The 18403-nt window shown below is 45.6% G+C and overlaps 2 protein-coding genes across 2 annotated transcripts; one reads left to right on the forward strand and one right to left on the reverse strand.

Moving 5' to 3' along the window:
• Nucleotides 1-1930: 1930 nt before the first annotated feature.
• MRPL17 (mitochondrial ribosomal protein L17) lies at nt 1931-2932 on the forward strand. Its single transcript, XM_057369556.1, has 3 exons — nt 1931-2121; nt 2291-2359; nt 2432-2932. The coding sequence occupies exons 1-3, from the start codon at nt 1948-1950 to the stop codon at nt 2693-2695; spliced, it is 507 nt and encodes a 168-aa protein (XP_057225539.1). The 5' UTR covers nt 1931-1947; the 3' UTR covers nt 2696-2932.
• A 946-nt stretch (nt 2933-3878) lies between these two features.
• On the reverse strand, nt 3879-18367 carry ARHGEF39 (Rho guanine nucleotide exchange factor 39). The gene is made up of 11 exons (XM_057369554.1): nt 18322-18367; nt 17059-17161; nt 15616-15800; nt 14678-14772; nt 14157-14277; nt 13049-13167; nt 11193-11263; nt 9380-9508; nt 5652-5881; nt 4675-4763; nt 3879-4496 (listed from the first exon to the last, which is right to left on the reverse strand). The coding sequence occupies exons 3-11, from the start codon at nt 15760-15762 to the stop codon at nt 4481-4483; spliced, it is 1017 nt and encodes a 338-aa protein (XP_057225537.1). The 5' UTR covers nt 15763-15800; nt 17059-17161; nt 18322-18367; the 3' UTR covers nt 3879-4480.
• Nucleotides 18368-18403: the final 36 nt, after the last annotated feature.

Raw genomic sequence — 18403 nt, forward strand, 5'->3', positions numbered from 1 at the left:
TGTGATTTTATGATGTATTCATAATAACAAAGATATTTTTTCTTACACTGCTGGTAGCTGTTTTTTGTTACACACTGCCCTTTCTCTGAAACACATCAATATTTGCTGGAACAGATGGCAGGAAACCTACGTACACCACATTCTAGCATTTGTCTTGGACCTGAAATAGACAGTCATAGMTCTTTGACTCTGGGGCATGAGCTCTTGCAGGCTAGAGTGGGTTTCAGTCTTTGTGGGAATAAAGCAGACAGCCACCTCTGCTCTGTGGACGGATGGTGGCTCCTGTGCCACACGAGGGCTACATGAGGGTGGATCCAGCAGCTCTACCCCACGCTGCTGGTGTGTACAGCCTCTGCACAGCTTGGGGATGCAATGCRGGAGTCTGGAGCTCTCCGGCATCCTGCCACCAGTCATGGGGAAAAGGGGGAACAACACATCAGCTCCATCAGGCCTTGCCTGCCCCTGGTACACACCCGCTCGAACCCCTCCCCGCAGCCCCAAGAGCGCATTGTGGGCTGTGTCCCGCAGCTGTGGTGAAGGAGAGAGAGGAGCCCGGCTTTTCTCTTCCTCCTTGCAGAGCCCACCCTGCCTACCCTATGCCGCTGGGACAGCAGCAGGGCTGGCATCCCGCAGGGCTGGCTGCCATCCCTGGCACCATCCAACTCCACCACCGGGATCCAGGATYGCCAGGATGTGGGTAAAARTGTAAASAAAGTAAAATTAAAAGCAWCTATAAGTCATAGTGAAACATAAAAGGGGAGGAGGGAGAGAAAAAAGAAATTTGGAATAGTCATAGTAACAACTGTCTTAGATTTCAGAAAGTAGATAGTGGAAGCAAAATATTAAAAACAAAAATCTATGCTTAGCAGATCCAACAATTAATAGGCAGACAAAAGAGTTCCCAGTTGTACTGGGAATCCTGCAAATATTATTGTTCCGTGACTGTATGATAGTAGCAGAACAGAAATGTCAAGAATTCATGAAGAGCAGAATCTCTTGATGTCTGCATTTGGGGAAAGTCAGATGGTAGTCATATGACATAACGATGCAGTCCTTTTAATTTTAACCACTAACGCAGCAGTGTATTAAAGGTAGACGTTTCTAAATATGCCTGTTTAATCAGCTCACATCCTATAGTTTTAAAAGAACTAACAGAGGACCGCCGGGACACTGGACCGACGCGGCGTGGCTCCTTTGCTCCCGCAGCACCTTCCCGCTCCTCCGGGTGTGTTCCTGCCCCAGTCAGAGCCCCGGTACGCGGCTGCGGGCAGGACTGCCTGAGGGAGAGCAGGGACGGCCGGTGGAGAGTGGTAATCTACCCATCTGTGTCCCTCYACTCWGCACGGAGCGCTGTGTCYAGTTCTGGGCTCCTCAGCGCAAGAGAGACATGRGGCTCCTGGAGCRAGTTCAGAATAGGGTGACGAAAGTGCTTAAGGGACTGGAGCACCCTTTATAAGAAAAGGCTGATCGAGCCGGGCGTCCGGGCGTGTTCAGCCTCAAGAACACCCGACTGAGRGGSGACCTCTCATCAGTCAGWATCTGCARGRAGKTGTCAGGGGATGGACMAGGCTGTGCTCGGTGGTGYCGAGCAATGAGACACGAAGCAACGKGCAGARGCTGATGCACAGGAGGTTCCACSSGMACACGAGGAACAACTTYACTGTTCGGGYGACTGAGCGCTGGAACAGATTTCCCAGAGAGGCTGTGGAGTCTCRCTCAYSGGAGAAGAGAGCCGCATGRAGGCACTCCTGTGCGGTGTGCTCTAGGACGCCCCTTTTTCATCAGGGAGGCTGTAGATGTTCCGCTGTGATCCCTTTCCAACCGGACCCGCTCCGGCACTCCGGGAGTGTGTGGCTCTGACTACAGTTCCCAGCGAGCTGCGCGGCGCTCGGGCGCTGCCGGGAGGCGGTGGTGGCGGCCCGGCCGAGCGGGCRGGCGATCGGCGGGATGCGGCTGTCGCTGGCGGCCGCCATCTCGCATGGCCGCGTGTACCGGCGCTTCGGGCTCAGCCCGCGGTCGCGCCTGGACCTGCTGCGGAACCTGGTGACGGCGCTGGTGCGGCATGAGCGCATCGAGACGCCGTGGGCCCGGGCCGACGAGATGCGCGGCTACGCCGAGCGGGTGAGCGGCGGCACCGCGCCGGGCCGGGCCGGGGGGAGCGGGAGGCGGCGGGGAGCCCAGGCACCCTGACCCACCGCTTCCTGCCTGACCCAACGCCTCCTCCCTGACCCACCGCCTCCTGCCTGACCCCCGCCTCCTGCCTGACCCGCTGCCTCCTTCCTCCCCGCAGCTCATCGACTACGCCAAGCGGGGGGACAAGGACGAGCGCGCCATGCGCATGGCGGATTTCTGGCTGACCGTAAGTACCCCCCAAGCCCACACGGGTCCCGGCCCGCCGCGGTGCCGGGGCTGAGCGTGCCCCCCCCCCCAGGAGAAGGACCTCATCCACAAGCTGTTCAAAGTGCTGGCGCCGCGCTTCCAGCCGCACCCGGGCAGCTACACGCGCATGCTGCAGATCCCCAACCGGGACGGGCTGGACCGCGCTAAGATGGCGGTGATCGAGCTGAAGGGGAACCCGCTCCCGCCTCTCATCCGCCCGCGCCGCGACTCGGACAAGACGCTGCTGAACCAGCTGCTCAAGGGATACCGGCAGGACGCGCAGCGGGCGGCCGCCCCCCGGGGCACTCCTGTCTAGGGCGCCCTGTGCCCCGAGCGGGCTCCGGTGAGCTGCCCACGCACCAGCCCCGCCGAGCGGCACGGAAAAGGAAGGTGTGTCAGGAGGGCTGGAGGGTGTTGGAAGTTGCTGTGGCGAGGGCTGAGTTTACAGGCTTCTGCCGGTGGCTTGAATAGAGACTCAGCGGGAGCAGGAAATCAAGCTGGGAGCCCTGATGGTTGATACCCAATGTGTAAATAAATTTTGTTCAGAAAGTGAGTTTGCTTGTGTTTGAGTTGTATTTGGAGAATGACAGAATCATTTAGGTCGGAAAAGAGCTCTCAGATTATGTCCAAGACCACCACCATGTCAAATAGACTATGGCTCTGAGTGTCACACCCCGTCTTTCTTTTAACATCCCTAGGATGGTGACTCCACCAYCTCCCAGGCAGCCCATTTATGTCTTCACCCTTTCTGTGAAGAAATTCTTCCTGATGTCCGACATAAACCGACCCTGGCTGTAATTCCCGTGCTTGTAAATTAGTAACTAATTCCGTAAATGTGTGTTTGTTACAGTTTCTTGTCCCACATCCCTGCACTGGGGCATCACGACCTCATTGTGTCAGCGCTACAATATGTTCCAGGACCCAGTGTTCAGCATTTCAGGTTGCGAAATTTAGTGAAAAAATAAAATGCTTCTGCTGTTTCAAAAGCATTGTATGCAGATAGGATGGTAACACTGAGATAAGTCTTACGAAGACACTACCAAAGGAGCTTGTCTTAAGGTACTAATATAGGCAGGAGTCATAGTAATCTCTAGCAAGAGCTTGACAGACACCCCAGCCTCAGGGACAGGATTGCAAGAAATCTCACTCTATTAGAACAAAAGGAGAGAGTATAACTTTCTGAGCGATATAACTACTGAACAATAAGAATCTTAAATTGATAGCTTTGTCTTTGATTTCAGGTATGACTGCTACTTGAATGTTGTAGCTGTAACTTATAAGTGAGAAGATTCAAAACCAACCCAAACAAAATCACAGGACAGAATGCCAGGTTGGGAGGGACATCAAGAATACCTGGTCCAACCTTCCTTGGCAAAACACAGTRGACCAATGTGGCTTCCAAAACCCTGTTGCATTTCTTCTTGGGTTTCACAAACTTAAGACATTTAAATGAGTGATCCTGTGTAGCAAGTTAATTATATGAAAATAAAAAAAAAAGTTCTTCAAGACATTACTTCACACAGTACAAGTTCTGTTTTAATAAACCCCAGAGAGAAATTAAGATTGGGTGGTACTGCTTAAGGAAGAAGAAAAACAGTTGAACTGCTAAAAGGTCAGTGTTCAGACAGACCTTCATCAYTATGTTTCTAATAACCTTGAAATTGCCCTTGTTGCAGTTGACCATATTCAAATAAATATTTTCTGAACCACATTGCTGCAAAACTCACCCATTATTAAAAGTCCATGCTGAGGCTTTAACAAAATACAAAAATACCTTAAACAAAACATTTAATGATGGAAAACAAGTCACTCTCATCTGCTTGACCTTAAGTTAATAATCTGAGTTTACTAAAGTGCAGAAAAGCTAGAGCCTTGTAAGCTAAATTGGGGGAAATCCTTGATGCAGATTTTTTTTATATACAAATGCATTTTTTGCARTATCTGCATGAACATTAGGGCAGCTGACAAAGCATTCATCCTCTCATAGTGTGTAGTCCCTTTCATTGCAGTGCTACTGTATGTCCGTGAACATTTTCCAAGATAGTGGAAATTACTCCCACGAGGGTGGTTGTCCCTCCAGTCTGTCTCGTACTCAGCTGGGTCAGGCTTTCAGCTGCCTGTAGAGACAAAGGGGAAATTCACAGTTAATATGGGAAATCTGTCCTTATTGTTCCCTTGTATCCTGGCTGCTAGCATCAGGCCTTCTCCACCTCCGTTATAACCATGCMCAGGTCCATACTGCCACTTTGGTCCCCCTCCCTCAGCCCCTTCCACCTCTGGAAAATCGATGCCTACCTGACTGCAGCTGTGAGACTCCGATACCAGTCATTGATGTCTTGTTGGTTGCAGGACATCAGCAGCAGKGTCTTGTGTGGAAAGGAAAGCTGAAAGGCAAACAGAATCTGTGGCACTCCTTGCCAGTGCAGTACTCTGGTAAAAGGAGGATTATTATCACCAYTGAATTCAGCTCAATCCCTGCATGCTGATTTTCACACTTTTCCTTCCCTAAGATAGAAAAATTTACCCTTAGTGCTGGGAGAAGCCAGAGGCTGAACAGTAGAGAATGTGCCAGTCTTTCTTTCCAGCCACAGATGACAGTTCACTTTGATTTAATAAGCTGTTTGGAGGTGAGCAATTACAGTTCTCAACAGCTCTCATCCAGTTTTCTACCATATTCCAAGCTGTCCCTAGGGGTCCTTCCACTACCATCATCTGAGGGCACAGCTCACTCAAATAGCTCTTTGTCATAGCTCACAAGAAAAGAGCTGACACAGCCCCAGGTGGTGCAGCCTTGGAAGAACTGACCTTGAAACCCCTACAGAAGACTCAGGTCCCTGTCGAAGACTCTGCAGCCCTCAGGGAGTTGGATGGACAAGCTGTTCTGGTAACACCCGCATCTTTTTCATTCTGTTTTTCTACATTTCAGTCCTCAGTCAAGTAATGCTACATATTCATTGTCATGTGACTGAGGGGCTGTCCCCTCAAACTTGTGACTCTGGTGAGGGCATGTCAGAGTCCTAGTTAAGCCTCCTTACCTGACCTAAATGAAGCAACCAGCAGCCTGTAACCCCAGAGTGTGCAGGAGGGCCTATACCATGAAAGGAAAAGCATCTACATCACTCAGGAAGKGTTGCCCTAACTCAGACCCATTCACTGCATTTTGTCACCGGTCTTGTCATCTCGGTCCTGCTGCTGCTGCTGAGACAGCTGGAGATCTGCTTCCAACTCTGAGTCCACTAGCGCTTCTGCCAGGCGCAGGTGGGAAGACTTACACTGAGGAGCCCGCCCTGGCTCCGCGTGTGGCCGAACACTTTGTCCACTGAGCACTGGTGGAGCGGGWAGACAGCCCGGCAGGACAGTTTGTTCGAGTTCAGCAGGTGCAGTGGGTGGCAGGGCTTCGCTGCAATGAGGATATCAGAGAACAGGAAGAACATCCTGCGCTTCAGTTCTTCTCCCTTTGAAGGCACCACCGAAAGCCAGCCTTCCCGGATATACCAGCGCCCTGGGCATGCAGGGGAAACAGAGACAGCTGTGAGATCTGGGGGAGGGTGGGCAGGAATTAAAATAAARGATGTAATGAGACAAACAGGAATACCATGTGAGCCACCCTTTGTAGGTTACCGTGTTCTACATCATTTCCAGCCACTAGAAGGCACTGGATGTCAGCTGGGTCCAGCCCACCAGCACAGATAACACCCGTGCAAAAGCAGTAACAAGCCCAAAACGCTCAGTATATGAGGAGCASCTGAAGTTGTTATAAACTGCTGTGTTAATTAAGGTTTTATAATCATACACAAGTCTGTTTAAAGTGATCAGAGAAAAAAAAAATTTGAGGTAGGCATACCTTTAAATTAACATAAGCCTTCAGAAAAACACTATGAGCTGAGTTAAATTGTGTTGCCCAATTTTTTGTCATTAGTGGTGAAACAGAAGTTGCCTTAAGCTTTGAAAATTTATTATTTTTCCCTTGTTTTGTTTGTTGGCTGTGCTAATTAAATCAATAAACTCAAAAAACTCACCCCAAAAACAAAACYGTATTTCACAGGTCATCTGAGCATGTAAAACCCTCCAGTAACTAAGAGATTACAGAATACAGATTACTGTATTCTGTAATCTTTTACTTTTTACTTATAAAAGAAGACATCAAAGGAGATACAAACAAGGAAGCTCTGAATGAGCAACCTTATCAACACCTCTTGCAGCACAGAGTACAGCATCATCTGCCCATGAAATGAATTGTGATAAAATGAAAGGAAGAGGAAGCAGTAGGAAAATAATCAAAACAATTAGATAAACCTTGCTGTAAGCAGCAATTWAAAAAAATGAAATAAATGAAATTATTTAAGCAGGGCTTCTTACTAGGATTATTGTGCAAGATAACCATCAACTCATGGGAATTATGAAGACATCGGCCAATAAGATTATTTATAAAAATGCAAAACCATAACAAGGTTTTGCCACCTGGCCTTGTCTAGGAAACATCTGTCAGGAAATTTCAGCCCCTCTTTCATGCCTTAACTCATGCATCAGTTATTAAGTACCTTCTAGAAAAAAAACCCCACAGTTTTGTTTTAATTATGGATTGTGTCTTATTTGGATGCTAGAGTTACAAAAAGAGAGGAGAGTGTATTCCTGCTTAGTTTAGTCCACAGGAACCACTCATCTGAATAAGAAACTGAAGAAGAGAAGGATGAGGTGGAGGTTTAAAAAAACAAATGGAAGGAAAGTGTCAACATCATGGGGCTGGACTGGGAGCTGTTTCTCTCAGGCTATGCTGTGGTCAGACTCACACACATGCAATCTGACCCAGACTGTGCTGGAAGTTTTGGAATATGGATCCACATCCAGGATTCCCAGGTGTATGAGTTCTAGGAAATCGTTGTGAAAGAAGGGCAAGAAAATACCCCTCGGGAAGCTCTGGATGACAGAACTCAATGTGTCAGTTAAGGAGGCAGTTCTGGCTGATACACTATCTGTCCTAAATATGGAAGGTGGCAAGAAAAGCAGGGTCTCCTCACTGGGAGCAGTACATCTCCGAGACACTGGCAGATGTGAGACACCCATCTCCAACACGCCGCTTTGGTTTGAATCTGCAGCGTTTTTTCTCTCCTGTTCCCTCCTGGCAACAGGACATAATCTTAACTGTTCTGCAAAAGCTATCTTGTTTCTGGAAAGCTGGCCCAAAACTAGCAAGCCCCAGCTGCCTCTTATGCTTCTGCCTCTCACATCCAGTGGTAACTATGTAACCTCAGCCAATGGAAAACAGGACTGGGAGAATTGTGTGTCCTAGATAAGGGAAATGCCTTTTACTGACCCTCAACGCTTGTCCTACACACCTCAGAATTTTCAGAGACCAAAACAATCAGCAGACCAAACACTTTCAAACAATAGCCATTTGTGGTGTAGTTATACTGTTTTGGGGTGTTTGTTTTTGTGGGTTTTCTTTTGTTTTTCATGGGGTTATTTTATCAMTTCTAATAGTTCTGATAGTTCGTAATGTCATGATAATGGACTTACTTTTTGCTTACATACTACCCCAGGTGTGCCCAGGCACCCCCACATGTGCTTCTGCTCAGTATAAGCAGATCATACCTGTGTTAGCYCCCTCTCCCCTGGCATCACCAAAAGGATTTTAAGAACAGGAAAGAGAATTGTAAATTAATCTGCCCATTAACTRAGCATCTTTGAGAATAACCTCTAACAAGTAGCCTTTGTTCTACCTGTGCTGGTTAGGCTGGGATAGAGTTATTTTTTTATTCTGTAGTAGCTGGTAGGTRGCTGGTTTGGATTTGCACTGAAAGCACCATTGACAGCACAAGGATCTTTCTTTTATTGCTGTGTAAGCACTGCTCAGTACCCAGGTCTTTTCTGCTCCTCATCCCACAAGTGAGGAGGCTGGGWGTGCACATGAATTTGGGAAGAGTCACAGCTGGGAGAGCTGATCCAAACTCCCCAAAGGGACATTCTGTATCATATGGCATCATGTTCAGTCTATTATTATAGAGAAAGGAGKAAAGGTGGGAGTTTTGAAGTGTTGGCACTTGTCTTGCCAGGTAACCCAATTTGTGGTAGAGCYCTGCTTTCCTGGGAATAGCTGAACACCTGCYTGCCCATGGGAAGTAGTGGATGAATTCCTTTTGTGGCTTTGCTTACACGAGCAGCTTTTACTTTGTTAAGCTGTCTTTATCTCATCCCACAAACTTTCTCAGTTTTACCCTTCTGAGTCTTTCCCCATCCCACWAGGGAAGGGTTTTTCAGCCAAAGATCCACATGTATGAATTACAACCACATTCACAAGTACCTGGACAGCAGAGTTTAGTGAGGCTACCAATGAAGCCCCGAGTGATAACTTCAAAATTGCCCAGTTTAGATAAATTTCTTACAATATTTCATACATAGCTTGAAGTGTGATCTGGGCGTGGAGAGCACACAGTCACATAAGAGACCTGTTATCCATTTAGAAGGTCTTACATGCCAGTGACTGTGGCTTTGTGCATCTCAGCTATCCACACCAATACACTGATTTYTGGCAGAGTTCAACCATGCAGATAAAAGAAAATTCTTCTTTTATGAAGGGTGTGAGGAGTTCGTTCTATTAATTTTGTAGCTCAATGTAAACAACACAGTTCTTTTGCCACTCAGAAATCTATGGTTCTTGCAATGGAGTAGGGGCAATATCACTCTGCCATAAGAATTTGGTGTCTTTCATTCCCACCCAGGACTTATACCCCTGACCTTCTTGGAGGTTCCTGACTTTCTAACTACATGTCATCAGTCTCTCCTATCTGTCAAGCAATTAAGCTGTTGCTTATCCTTACTCACAAATTCTCATCTTAAAAGAAAAGTGCTTGAATTAGTAGTCATACTCCTTTACCGCCTATCGGTGGAATCTGGGCAGAAGGGGACAACTGGTAATTATGAGTTGAGTCACAGATGATGGAATATATCTCCACTTATCTCAGCATGGCAGAAGACAAACAGAGATGTCAGTAAGACCTACCTGGAGTCAAAACCTGAGTCTTTTGTCCTTTGAGCAGTTTCTGAACCCGAAGTAGCTGCAATGAGTTCTCTCTCTTATCAAGGATGTCTTGGACCCACTGRGATACCTCACAAACAGATTTCACAGCCTCTGAAATTATAGCAACATATTCTGAGGTATGTATTTCACCTCATACATCTTGCTAGGAAAAGATAATATAAAATTTAGAAGCAAAGTTTTTAAAGAATTAGCAGGAATTTCAGCAAGAGATCAGACAGACCAGAGCACCTCCAGAGGCCTCTCCCCAGCAAACAGTCCTCCAGTTCTAGAAAATGTTTGCCAATGAAACATTAGAGAGGAATAATTTCCTAGAACAGGATGTAAAAGAAAAATTCCCTAAAAGTGGTGTTAACTGCTTGTAAAAATCACAGAATYATTTAGGYTGGAAAAGACTGCTGCAATCACCAAGATCGACCTTTGAACATCACCTCATCAAATCAACCATGGCACTGAGTGTCATTATTGAACATTTTCAGGGATGGTGACYCTACCACTTTCCTGGGCAGTCCATTCCAATGTTTAAYAACTCTTTCCATGAAATGCCTCCSAATGTCCATCCTGAAATTCCCTTGGCACTGCTTGAGACTGTTTCCTCTCATTCTCTTGCTTGTTACCTGGGAGAGGACGCTGACACCCAGCTGGCCACAGCCTCCTTTCAGATGTTTGTAGAGAATGATCAGGACCCCCTTTCCTCCAGGATGAACTCGCCCRGCTCCCTCAGCCACATCTCACAGGACTTGTGCTCCAGACCTTTCCCCAGCTCCACTGCCCTTCTCCAGACTTGCTGCAGTAAGCCAAAGTCAATCCTGAAGTGAAGGGCTCAAAAGTGGACACAGGATTTGAGGTGTGGCTTCACCAGCACTGAGTACAGAGGAGAAATCACTTCCCTGGTCCTGTTGGCCAAACTACTGATGATACAGGCCAGGATTCCATTGGCCTTCTTGCCTACCTGGGCACACCATGGCTCATGTTCAGCTGCTGCTGACCAGCATTCCCAGGCCCTTTCCCACTGGGCAGTTTTCCAGCCATCTCTGCCCCAGCCTGGAGCTGCAGGGGTTGTTGTGACCACAGGGCAGGACCCAGCACTTGGCCTGGTTGGGCCTCACACAACTGACCCCAGCCCATGGATCCAGCCTGTCCAGATCCCTCTGCCCTCCAGCAGATCAACATTCCCTCCCAGCTTGGGGTTATCTGCAAACTGACTGAGAGTGCTCTTAATCTCCTTGTCCAAATCATCAGTAWAGGAGTGACTCCAATACCAAACCCTGGGGATACCTCTAGTGACCGGAAATAGCTTGAAGGACATGGATTATCCTAGAAAAYTGAGGCATGTGACCAAGAGACTCAGAGAATTGTTTGAATTGGAACAGATCTTAAAGATCATCTTGCTCTAAACCACCTGCTACAACCAGGGACACCTTCAAATGCATCACATTGCTCATTGCTTGAACACTTCTAGGAACAGCACATCAACAAATTCCTAGAGCTACTTGTTCCAGTGTCTCACAACCATCAGYCTAGAAAAAAAAMCAAAACAAAAAAAAACCAACTGCCATTTCTCCACCTTAACTATCAGGCCATTTTTGCAGGCAGTTAGTCTACATTTTTATTCCTAGTGTATTCTCAGGTACATCTTGATCAAGATGGAGAAGGAAAGTGGTAATCCACTAGAACCCCAGAGAGAGAGGGAGGAGGCAGGAGGTGGGACTCAAAACTTTATCAGCAAGGAGTGTATCATTGATCAAAGTGCCAGCATTTGCAGGTGGAATCATACTTGCAAGTTTCTGGTAGTCAGCAGTGTCTGGGCTGGTGTTCTCCAGCAGATCTCTGAAGAAATGCTTGTACCTAAGWTGGAGAGAGCAGGTTTAATTCACAAGGTATCAGGAGCAGCAGCAGCACCTCCTCATGTGACAACATGACAAACACCCCTCCACCAGGAGACAGAGTAAGCCTATGGCATCATGTTCAGTCTAYTATTTTAGGGAAAGGAGGAAAGGTGGGAGTTCTGAAGTGGTGGCACTTGGTCACATTTCAATCACATTCATTTTATTGTCAAATGTCTCAACTAAATTAACCCAAGTATTTCATRTATCCGCAAACCTTTGGCTTTTCCTGGGGATCCAATTAAAACAACCTCTAAAAWCACTTAAATTCTGAGAGGCTCTCTTAGAATTCTCATAAGAATGCCTCCAAAAAGAGACAAATTTCTTTTTGAATGATCTATTTTTAATAGAATCTGAATGGTGGCATTCATACCATGTCTTCTGCTCACACATGGAAATAAAGGCATTTCCATAAGAACTAGGATCTGCCTTCTTCTTTTTTCCTTTCTAGTCTTTACTGGAAAGGATAAGATCTCTGCAAATKCTTTTTCCTAATAAAGTTAAACAGGAGTTTAACAGATTAAAAAACTGGCAGAACTCATATGACCTAGTSCATATGGTAACAGAGTTTTGAAGAAACTTGAATATGATAGAGCYGATTAATGAAAAAATTAGACCTTCTGTTTAAAAACTCACATTTTCCCAAACAGTTGGACAGCAACAAATATACTGCTGTTTGGCAAATTTAAAGGAAATACCCAAAAAATTATAGGAAAAAAGCACTTATCAGCTTAATGTTTACTTCTGCCAAGCTGATTAAAAATGTTACATAAAGCTACATGAAAGACTGTGGTATGATGTTTCCAAGTTATTTTCAAAGACAWGAGGTGCTCAGTCTTTCAAGTTTGCTTTAGTATAGATAAAACCATAGCTGAAAAACAGCCACTCGATCTATAGCAGCAGCAGCAGCTGGGATTTCAGAAAACCACCTTTATTACCCACACACCCTCCCCAAGGGAGGGCTGCCTGTGAGTGCAGCACTGCTCTCATGCAGCCAGTTTGCCTCTTCAAAAGGGAGATGATCATAGAATGYCCYGAGCTGGAAGGGGTCCAGSAAGATCATCAAATCCAATTCAYGCCTCTGCACAGGACAACTCTGAAAATCACACCATATGTCCAAGTGTGTTTTCTAAGCATTTCTTGAAATCTGGAAGGCTTGGTGCCTCAAGAGGGGGATGCAGTGATGCAGGATGGATTTGTCTAGGCTCAGACAAATGTGATGGGGATCCAATCTGAGGAAAGCATATGGCCCCRTTAACCAGAGAGGGAAGAGAAGCTCTCCTGTGTTTATTAATCTCATTTTGCWCCAAAAGCAACCATCTACAAGGGTAGCAATGCTCCAGGTCAGCAACCTGCTGACCAACAAAGATGGGAGTAAGAGCATCTCTGGCAGAGAGCACCACTTCTGCAGCATTTCAGTCAGTTTGCTTTCATTCACAGGCAAACTTCAGTAGCTTGCTGAGATGGCAGAAAGCCTCCAATTGTACCCAAGAGCTAGAGGAAGGGCACTGGAGCCAGGGCCGAACACAACTACCTTCCTGCATCATCTTCCATCCATGTACACTGATTCTCCATGTACACTGATTCCACTTCACAGGMACATCTTCAGGCCTGTTTCATTGTTGTCTATGTTCTCTGATTTTGAGACACATCAGGCAACTTCACTTCTCACAGCAACCAAGACAGTGCTACGTTCCTTTTTCCCTTCCCCTGGTAACCCCTTAAAGACTCATATTTGCTTACTTACTGGTGCAGCCTCTGCAGGGGCAAAGGAAGAAGATCCTCGAGCTCCCTCCCTTGAAATTGAGGTCGAGTCTCCTGAAGTTTCTTAAACCGCCTGAATGATTTATTTTTCCTCARTTGCTCCTGTGTGCAGGAGAAGAGGGATACAGCTTTGAAACTACAAAAAGAACTATATGCTCCAGTCTGCTCCAATGCTTGGAACTATCCCCCTTAGAGTTTAGGAGTCCAATCCTAACCCAAAGCATCAACCTCTCTTTTGGCCATGGGCAAGCCATTCCCTTTCTCCTGACCGTCCATTCCAGTGGGTAATGGAAGTGATATGCCCCCTTCACACATACACAGCAAACAGCAATGCAGAAAAAAAGAAGATTGACCCAGTCAGGAAAACAAGAAGTGCACCTGTGGCTTTGTGCCATGCCTTTCAAGACAAAGCRATTCAGCTCTGCACTCCCATCACTTTAAGACAAGTACCCAAATTGGCTTTTTCTCTGGGAAAAGCATGAATATATACATGTATAGACAACAGAAAGGAAACATCCCAGCACATTCAGCGTCTGGGAACAATCATGGACAAAAACTGGAAGTTGGGTAGTTTAAATTCCAGGTATTATTGTCAGRATATTGGAATAAGTATGTATCCTACTGGTATTCCTTGAAGAAGAGGTTGTATTTGGCAACGTTAAGTGAGAAAAAAAAAAAACTTCAACCATAGAAAAGAAATYGTGAAGGAAAAGGAAATCCCACTGTTAGTCTGAGGTTGGTGGTARTGGGAAAGACTAGGAGACCTGGCAWTTCCTAGAAAGAGATCACTGTATCCTAGTGAAAGCCTGGAAACACTCTAGGCTTGCCAGCCAGGAAGGAGTAGGAGTAAATACAGAACTCTGAGAAAGCTGTGCTCAGCATATGCACATACATACATGAATACCTAAAAAAAAAGCATCAGAAATAAGTAGAGAAGTTGTCACTATTTTATTATGGAAGAAAACCTGAATTTCACCAGCCCAGAAAAAGTAAGAACACTGATCACCCCAGAAATATTAGAAAAATGGAAACGTGGCAGTTTCACAGAATGTAAAAAGAGAAACTGTATGAASACCAAAGTAGATATTTACCTTCAAAGTTTTATTTGCCTGCTCCAAATTCTCAGCGTAGTGGCCATAAAGATCCAGACTCTGACAGAAATTTTCCAGTCCTGGTCCCAAATTTCCTTTCTCCAGGTGAAGTGACAGAACACTGTGCACAAGGAGCAAAGATAGTTTGTGAGGGATACATTAGTGATGGCATTTTCACATCCCCCTCTKGTTCATTCCTATGCTGACATTTCTTTGCCATTCTCCACCTCACATCCAGTTACTGTGCCAAATATGTGCTTAGAGGTCAGAGATAAAGCCAAAAAACACATTGTGGGATGGACTTATTGAGYTTTAAACCACTGTGTAGTAACCCCATACCCAGATATGTGATACAGATCAGGAGTTCCCTGGCAACTCCTCCAAGTGCCACCAAGGCTGAGAGTGCTGAGAGTGAATGCCTGTTTTACAAGGTGTTAGACTTCTTCCCCAAATCTTACAATCTCATCAACACAGAGTCCTCCCAATATAATTACAGGAATTGCATCTGTGTGTACACTTACTGGCTGGCTGAATATAAGGATTCCAGRGGTCCAAATATAGTTTCCAACACAGCAGGTTTCAGGGTTCCTTTGGCTTTTAAAATTGTCACGAAGTACTAAGTAGGAAAAAAAACAGATTTTCAAACAGATAGAATTCACAAATCATTACAGAAYCATGGTATGGTTTGGGTTGGAAAGTATCTTAAAGACCATCTWGTTCCTTTCAAGCACCATCTAACCTGGCCTATCACTTTCAGGAATGAGGCATCTACAGCTTCTCTGGGCAGGCTGTGCCAGTGCATAACAACCCTCTCAGTTAACAAATTGTTCCTAACATCAAATCTAAACCAATTTAAAACTGTTCCCCCTTGTCCTACCAGTATATGACTGTGTAAAAAAGTCACTCTTCCTCATTTTTGTAACCATTCTTCAGGTACCAGAAAGCTGCACAGCAGAAGCCAGAAGCTGCAGCTTGCATACTCTTTGGCTTGGAAGAATATCAAATATTGTGAATGTCTACCTGAGACATCCATCATTAGAAGTAAGCCTTATTTGTAACTCTTACCACAGCTTTAAACAYGTGAAACAGTAGTACAGCACTGATAAAGAGTATATTTCAGTACCCTCAGATCTGTTTTTTCCTATCTTGTCTGTAATTTTTGTGTTTTCTGTGACCCTACAGTTCATATACTTCAGGCATCTTAAGGTGAGCCCCCTACTCAATCAAAACTTAAAAGATTTATGTCTGTGTACAGAACAAAGCCAAAAGGCCAAACCTATGAGCTATTGAATATTACAGAGGAAGTAAAAGAAAACAAAAAAAAAATCTTTCATCTACAGCATGTGTCCAGGCATTAGGCATGTAACAAAGCCCAACTCTTGGCCCTTCCCCATGACAACACGAATAAGTATGTGCTGTTTGAAGATAACCACGTATCAGCAGGGACAGAAATACTCACTGTGAGCACCAAATCCAGCTGCTCAAGGTAGTTGTGTTCGGTTTCCAGCAGCTCCTTGGCTGTCCGGCTGCGCTTTCTCTCCCACCGAGCCCTCTGGTCTTCCACAGTGTTTGCTCCAACCACAAATGGCAGGGGTGAGACACTCATGGCAGACTCAGCGTTGATATGCAGGGAGGCAAGGGATCCTGAGGAGCCAAGCAAGATGGACACACAGCAAAAGAATAAGCCATATTGCACAGTAGGATTCTGAGCTAAAACTCCACACTTTCCCATGAAATGAGGGAATTCTATTGCCAGCAACCATTATTAACAGTTTCCTTCTACATTCCCTCCCACGGGCACMAGGGCTCTGCATTAACCAGAAGAATAGCATTATGGAGACATGATGATGTGGAAATGATGATACATCTGCAAGAAAATCTCAGTGCACAATCCCACTTGCAAACCACTGTTTCCTGTGTTTTGCTCTCCCCATTCTTTGTGTGAAATTCTCATTAAACTCAGGCGAGTTAGTTAGTGGGTGGAAGARGTGAATAAGAGTAGAAAACAGTTATGAGATTTCTCTTGTGGGGAGGAAGAGAAGAGAGCACTCTTGCTTGTTTTCCTATGAAGGCTATTAAGAAGCAAGAGATTTGCTTTGTCGTTTACTAACAGTACTTTGTGCTTTTAGAGATGAGAGAGGCAGGGCAGCTGCTGCAAAGAGGTGAGCACGGTTTTGCTCCTGCTCTATCTGCTTTGCTCTGCACTTCTGCTACARTATCATGATTTTGTTACCCAGAAAAATACTACCTCTTTCAGCACATTCTCTCAGAGAAAGAGGCATGTTTTAGCAGGACACCAGTTAAATGYTGATCTTTTGATGAAAAGGCAGTGCAGGCAGTTGCACACTTGGCATTAAAACTGCAGTTYCATTGGAAACTGAGTTACTTCTGAAAAACTCTGGTTCCCATATGAACATTCATACAGCAAGATGTGTCATCACAGAGAAGGACACTTATCAAACACCATCTTCCAGAGACATTCAGATATGTAAATCAATGTCTGAAACAAACGTTTCACATTAAATGAGTACCAGGACTCAATTAATTAGCAAAGTGCAGATAGCTGAGGGACATGTGCAGTATTTTACATTAGCAGGAGCTCCTCCAGAGGTTTAGTCTCATATTCACTTACAGTACAGCCACAAGCCTAACCAAACCAAATTTTGGTGAAAGAGGGCAGACTTGGCATGGACTGTGAGGCAGCACCACAGGGAACACCACACAAAGTTTATCATTAGTCCTCCCCCTGGAGTGTTCAAGGCCAGGCTGGGTGYGGTTCTGAGCAACCCTGTCTGGTGGAAGATGTCTCTTTTCAGGGGTGTTGGAAGGAGGTGGKATTTGAGGTCCTTTCCAACCCAAATTATTCTGTGATTCTATTCATGTGCAGTTGGAAAATACTCACCAGGAATGGACTAAAAYGGTGCCAAGCACAGAGAACCTTTAGCCAGAGTAGATTGCAGTTGGGATTTACATTTTGCGGACCAATTTCTTTTAACTAACAATAACTAAAAAAAAAAACAAAAACAAAGTTATACCAGGTTAGACCATCTCCTRCTCACATAAAGAAGTTAAAACACTCCCATTATTGCTCAGTACATTCTAACCGTGTCATGTCTGTAGGGTGAGAGCTCTCTGCAGCCTGTGTATACACTAGGAAACACTTGACTTATGGGTGACAGAACTGCTCTCACTTGCTTCTCCCATCTCACATTCACAAACCAGTGAACACCCTTTGTTACTGTGAAGTACCTTATGATGCACCATTAGCAGTATCCCCTTCAACATTTTCAAATTTTTTTAGTACCCTCAAAGAATTTCCTGTTATTATWGCAGCACAGCATCTCTCGATGTCTCAGGAGTGTAACCACACGGTGGGGTCAGCTCCGAGGGCCCACATGGCCCCACACCCACACTGTAAGGGGAAGAGGAAGGAAAAACCTCTGGAGACCACAGCCAGCCCTAATCCAGTTTGAGGAGTAAAGGAGTAAATATTGCATGAGTTAATATCGTAGGTAAACCACACACCTACCCTTTCTTCAATTCGCCTCTGATGCAGGGTACTGAAAATGTGTTTTGGATCAGTCAAAACCAAGGGTATTTTATTTTTCCAGCAGATGAGAAAAGAACAATCAAAAYTCTTGTGTGATTGAAYAGAATGTTTTTCTTGACYAAAAATGAAGCATTTCACTCATTATCAGGTCTAGRTTTTTCTTTTTAATCAAAMRRRRWWWKKTTTWAAWWAAWWAAWKWTTYCMRKWAAAAAAGAACATGAGCACGCTGAAAATATTAACTAAACGTTAACCAAATGTTTCTCCCTGACCGCGGCATGTATTCAGGAACTATTTGGTGGAATCAGGGACTAACTTAGCCAAATGAATCTTTAGGGGTCATCCAGCTGAGCCCTGAGCATAGAACGGGGCTACCACCAAAGTCAGGCTGGGCTGCTCAGGGCSTTATCCTGCCCAGGACCATTCCACTGCTGCAGGGTGGAGATCGGGACACAACACCGACACCAACAAACGAACACAAACAAGCACCAATCAACATCAACAAACACCACCAAGCACTAACAGATATCAACAAACACCAACAAACACCAACAAACACCAACAAACACCAATACCCCCGGCCCCACACCGCTCACGCCGCCCCCGCCGCCCGTTACCTGCCGGTCCCGCCGCCGCCCCGCGTTCAAACCGGGCCCCGCCCCGTCAGGCGGGCTCAGGGCGGTCCCGGGGCGGGCCTGG

Source organism: Malurus melanocephalus, unplaced genomic scaffold, assembly GCF_030028575.1.
Source record: "Malurus melanocephalus ecotype Western Australia unplaced genomic scaffold, MMel_1.1 scaffold_113, whole genome shotgun sequence".
NCBI lineage: Eukaryota > Metazoa > Chordata > Aves > Passeriformes > Maluridae > Malurus > Malurus melanocephalus.

Coding starts and splice junctions, on each gene's coding strand:
- MRPL17 (XM_057369556.1), top strand. CDS start 1,948: ATGCGGCTGTCGCTGGCGGCCGCCATCTCGCATGGCCGCGTGTACCGG. Junction 2,122..2,290: donor TGCGCGGCTACGCCGAGCGG/GTGAGCGGCGGC, acceptor TCCTCCCCGCAG/CTCATCGACTACGCCAAGCG. Junction 2,360..2,431: donor TGGCGGATTTCTGGCTGACC/GTAAGTACCCCC, acceptor CCCCCCCCCCAG/GAGAAGGACCTCATCCACAA.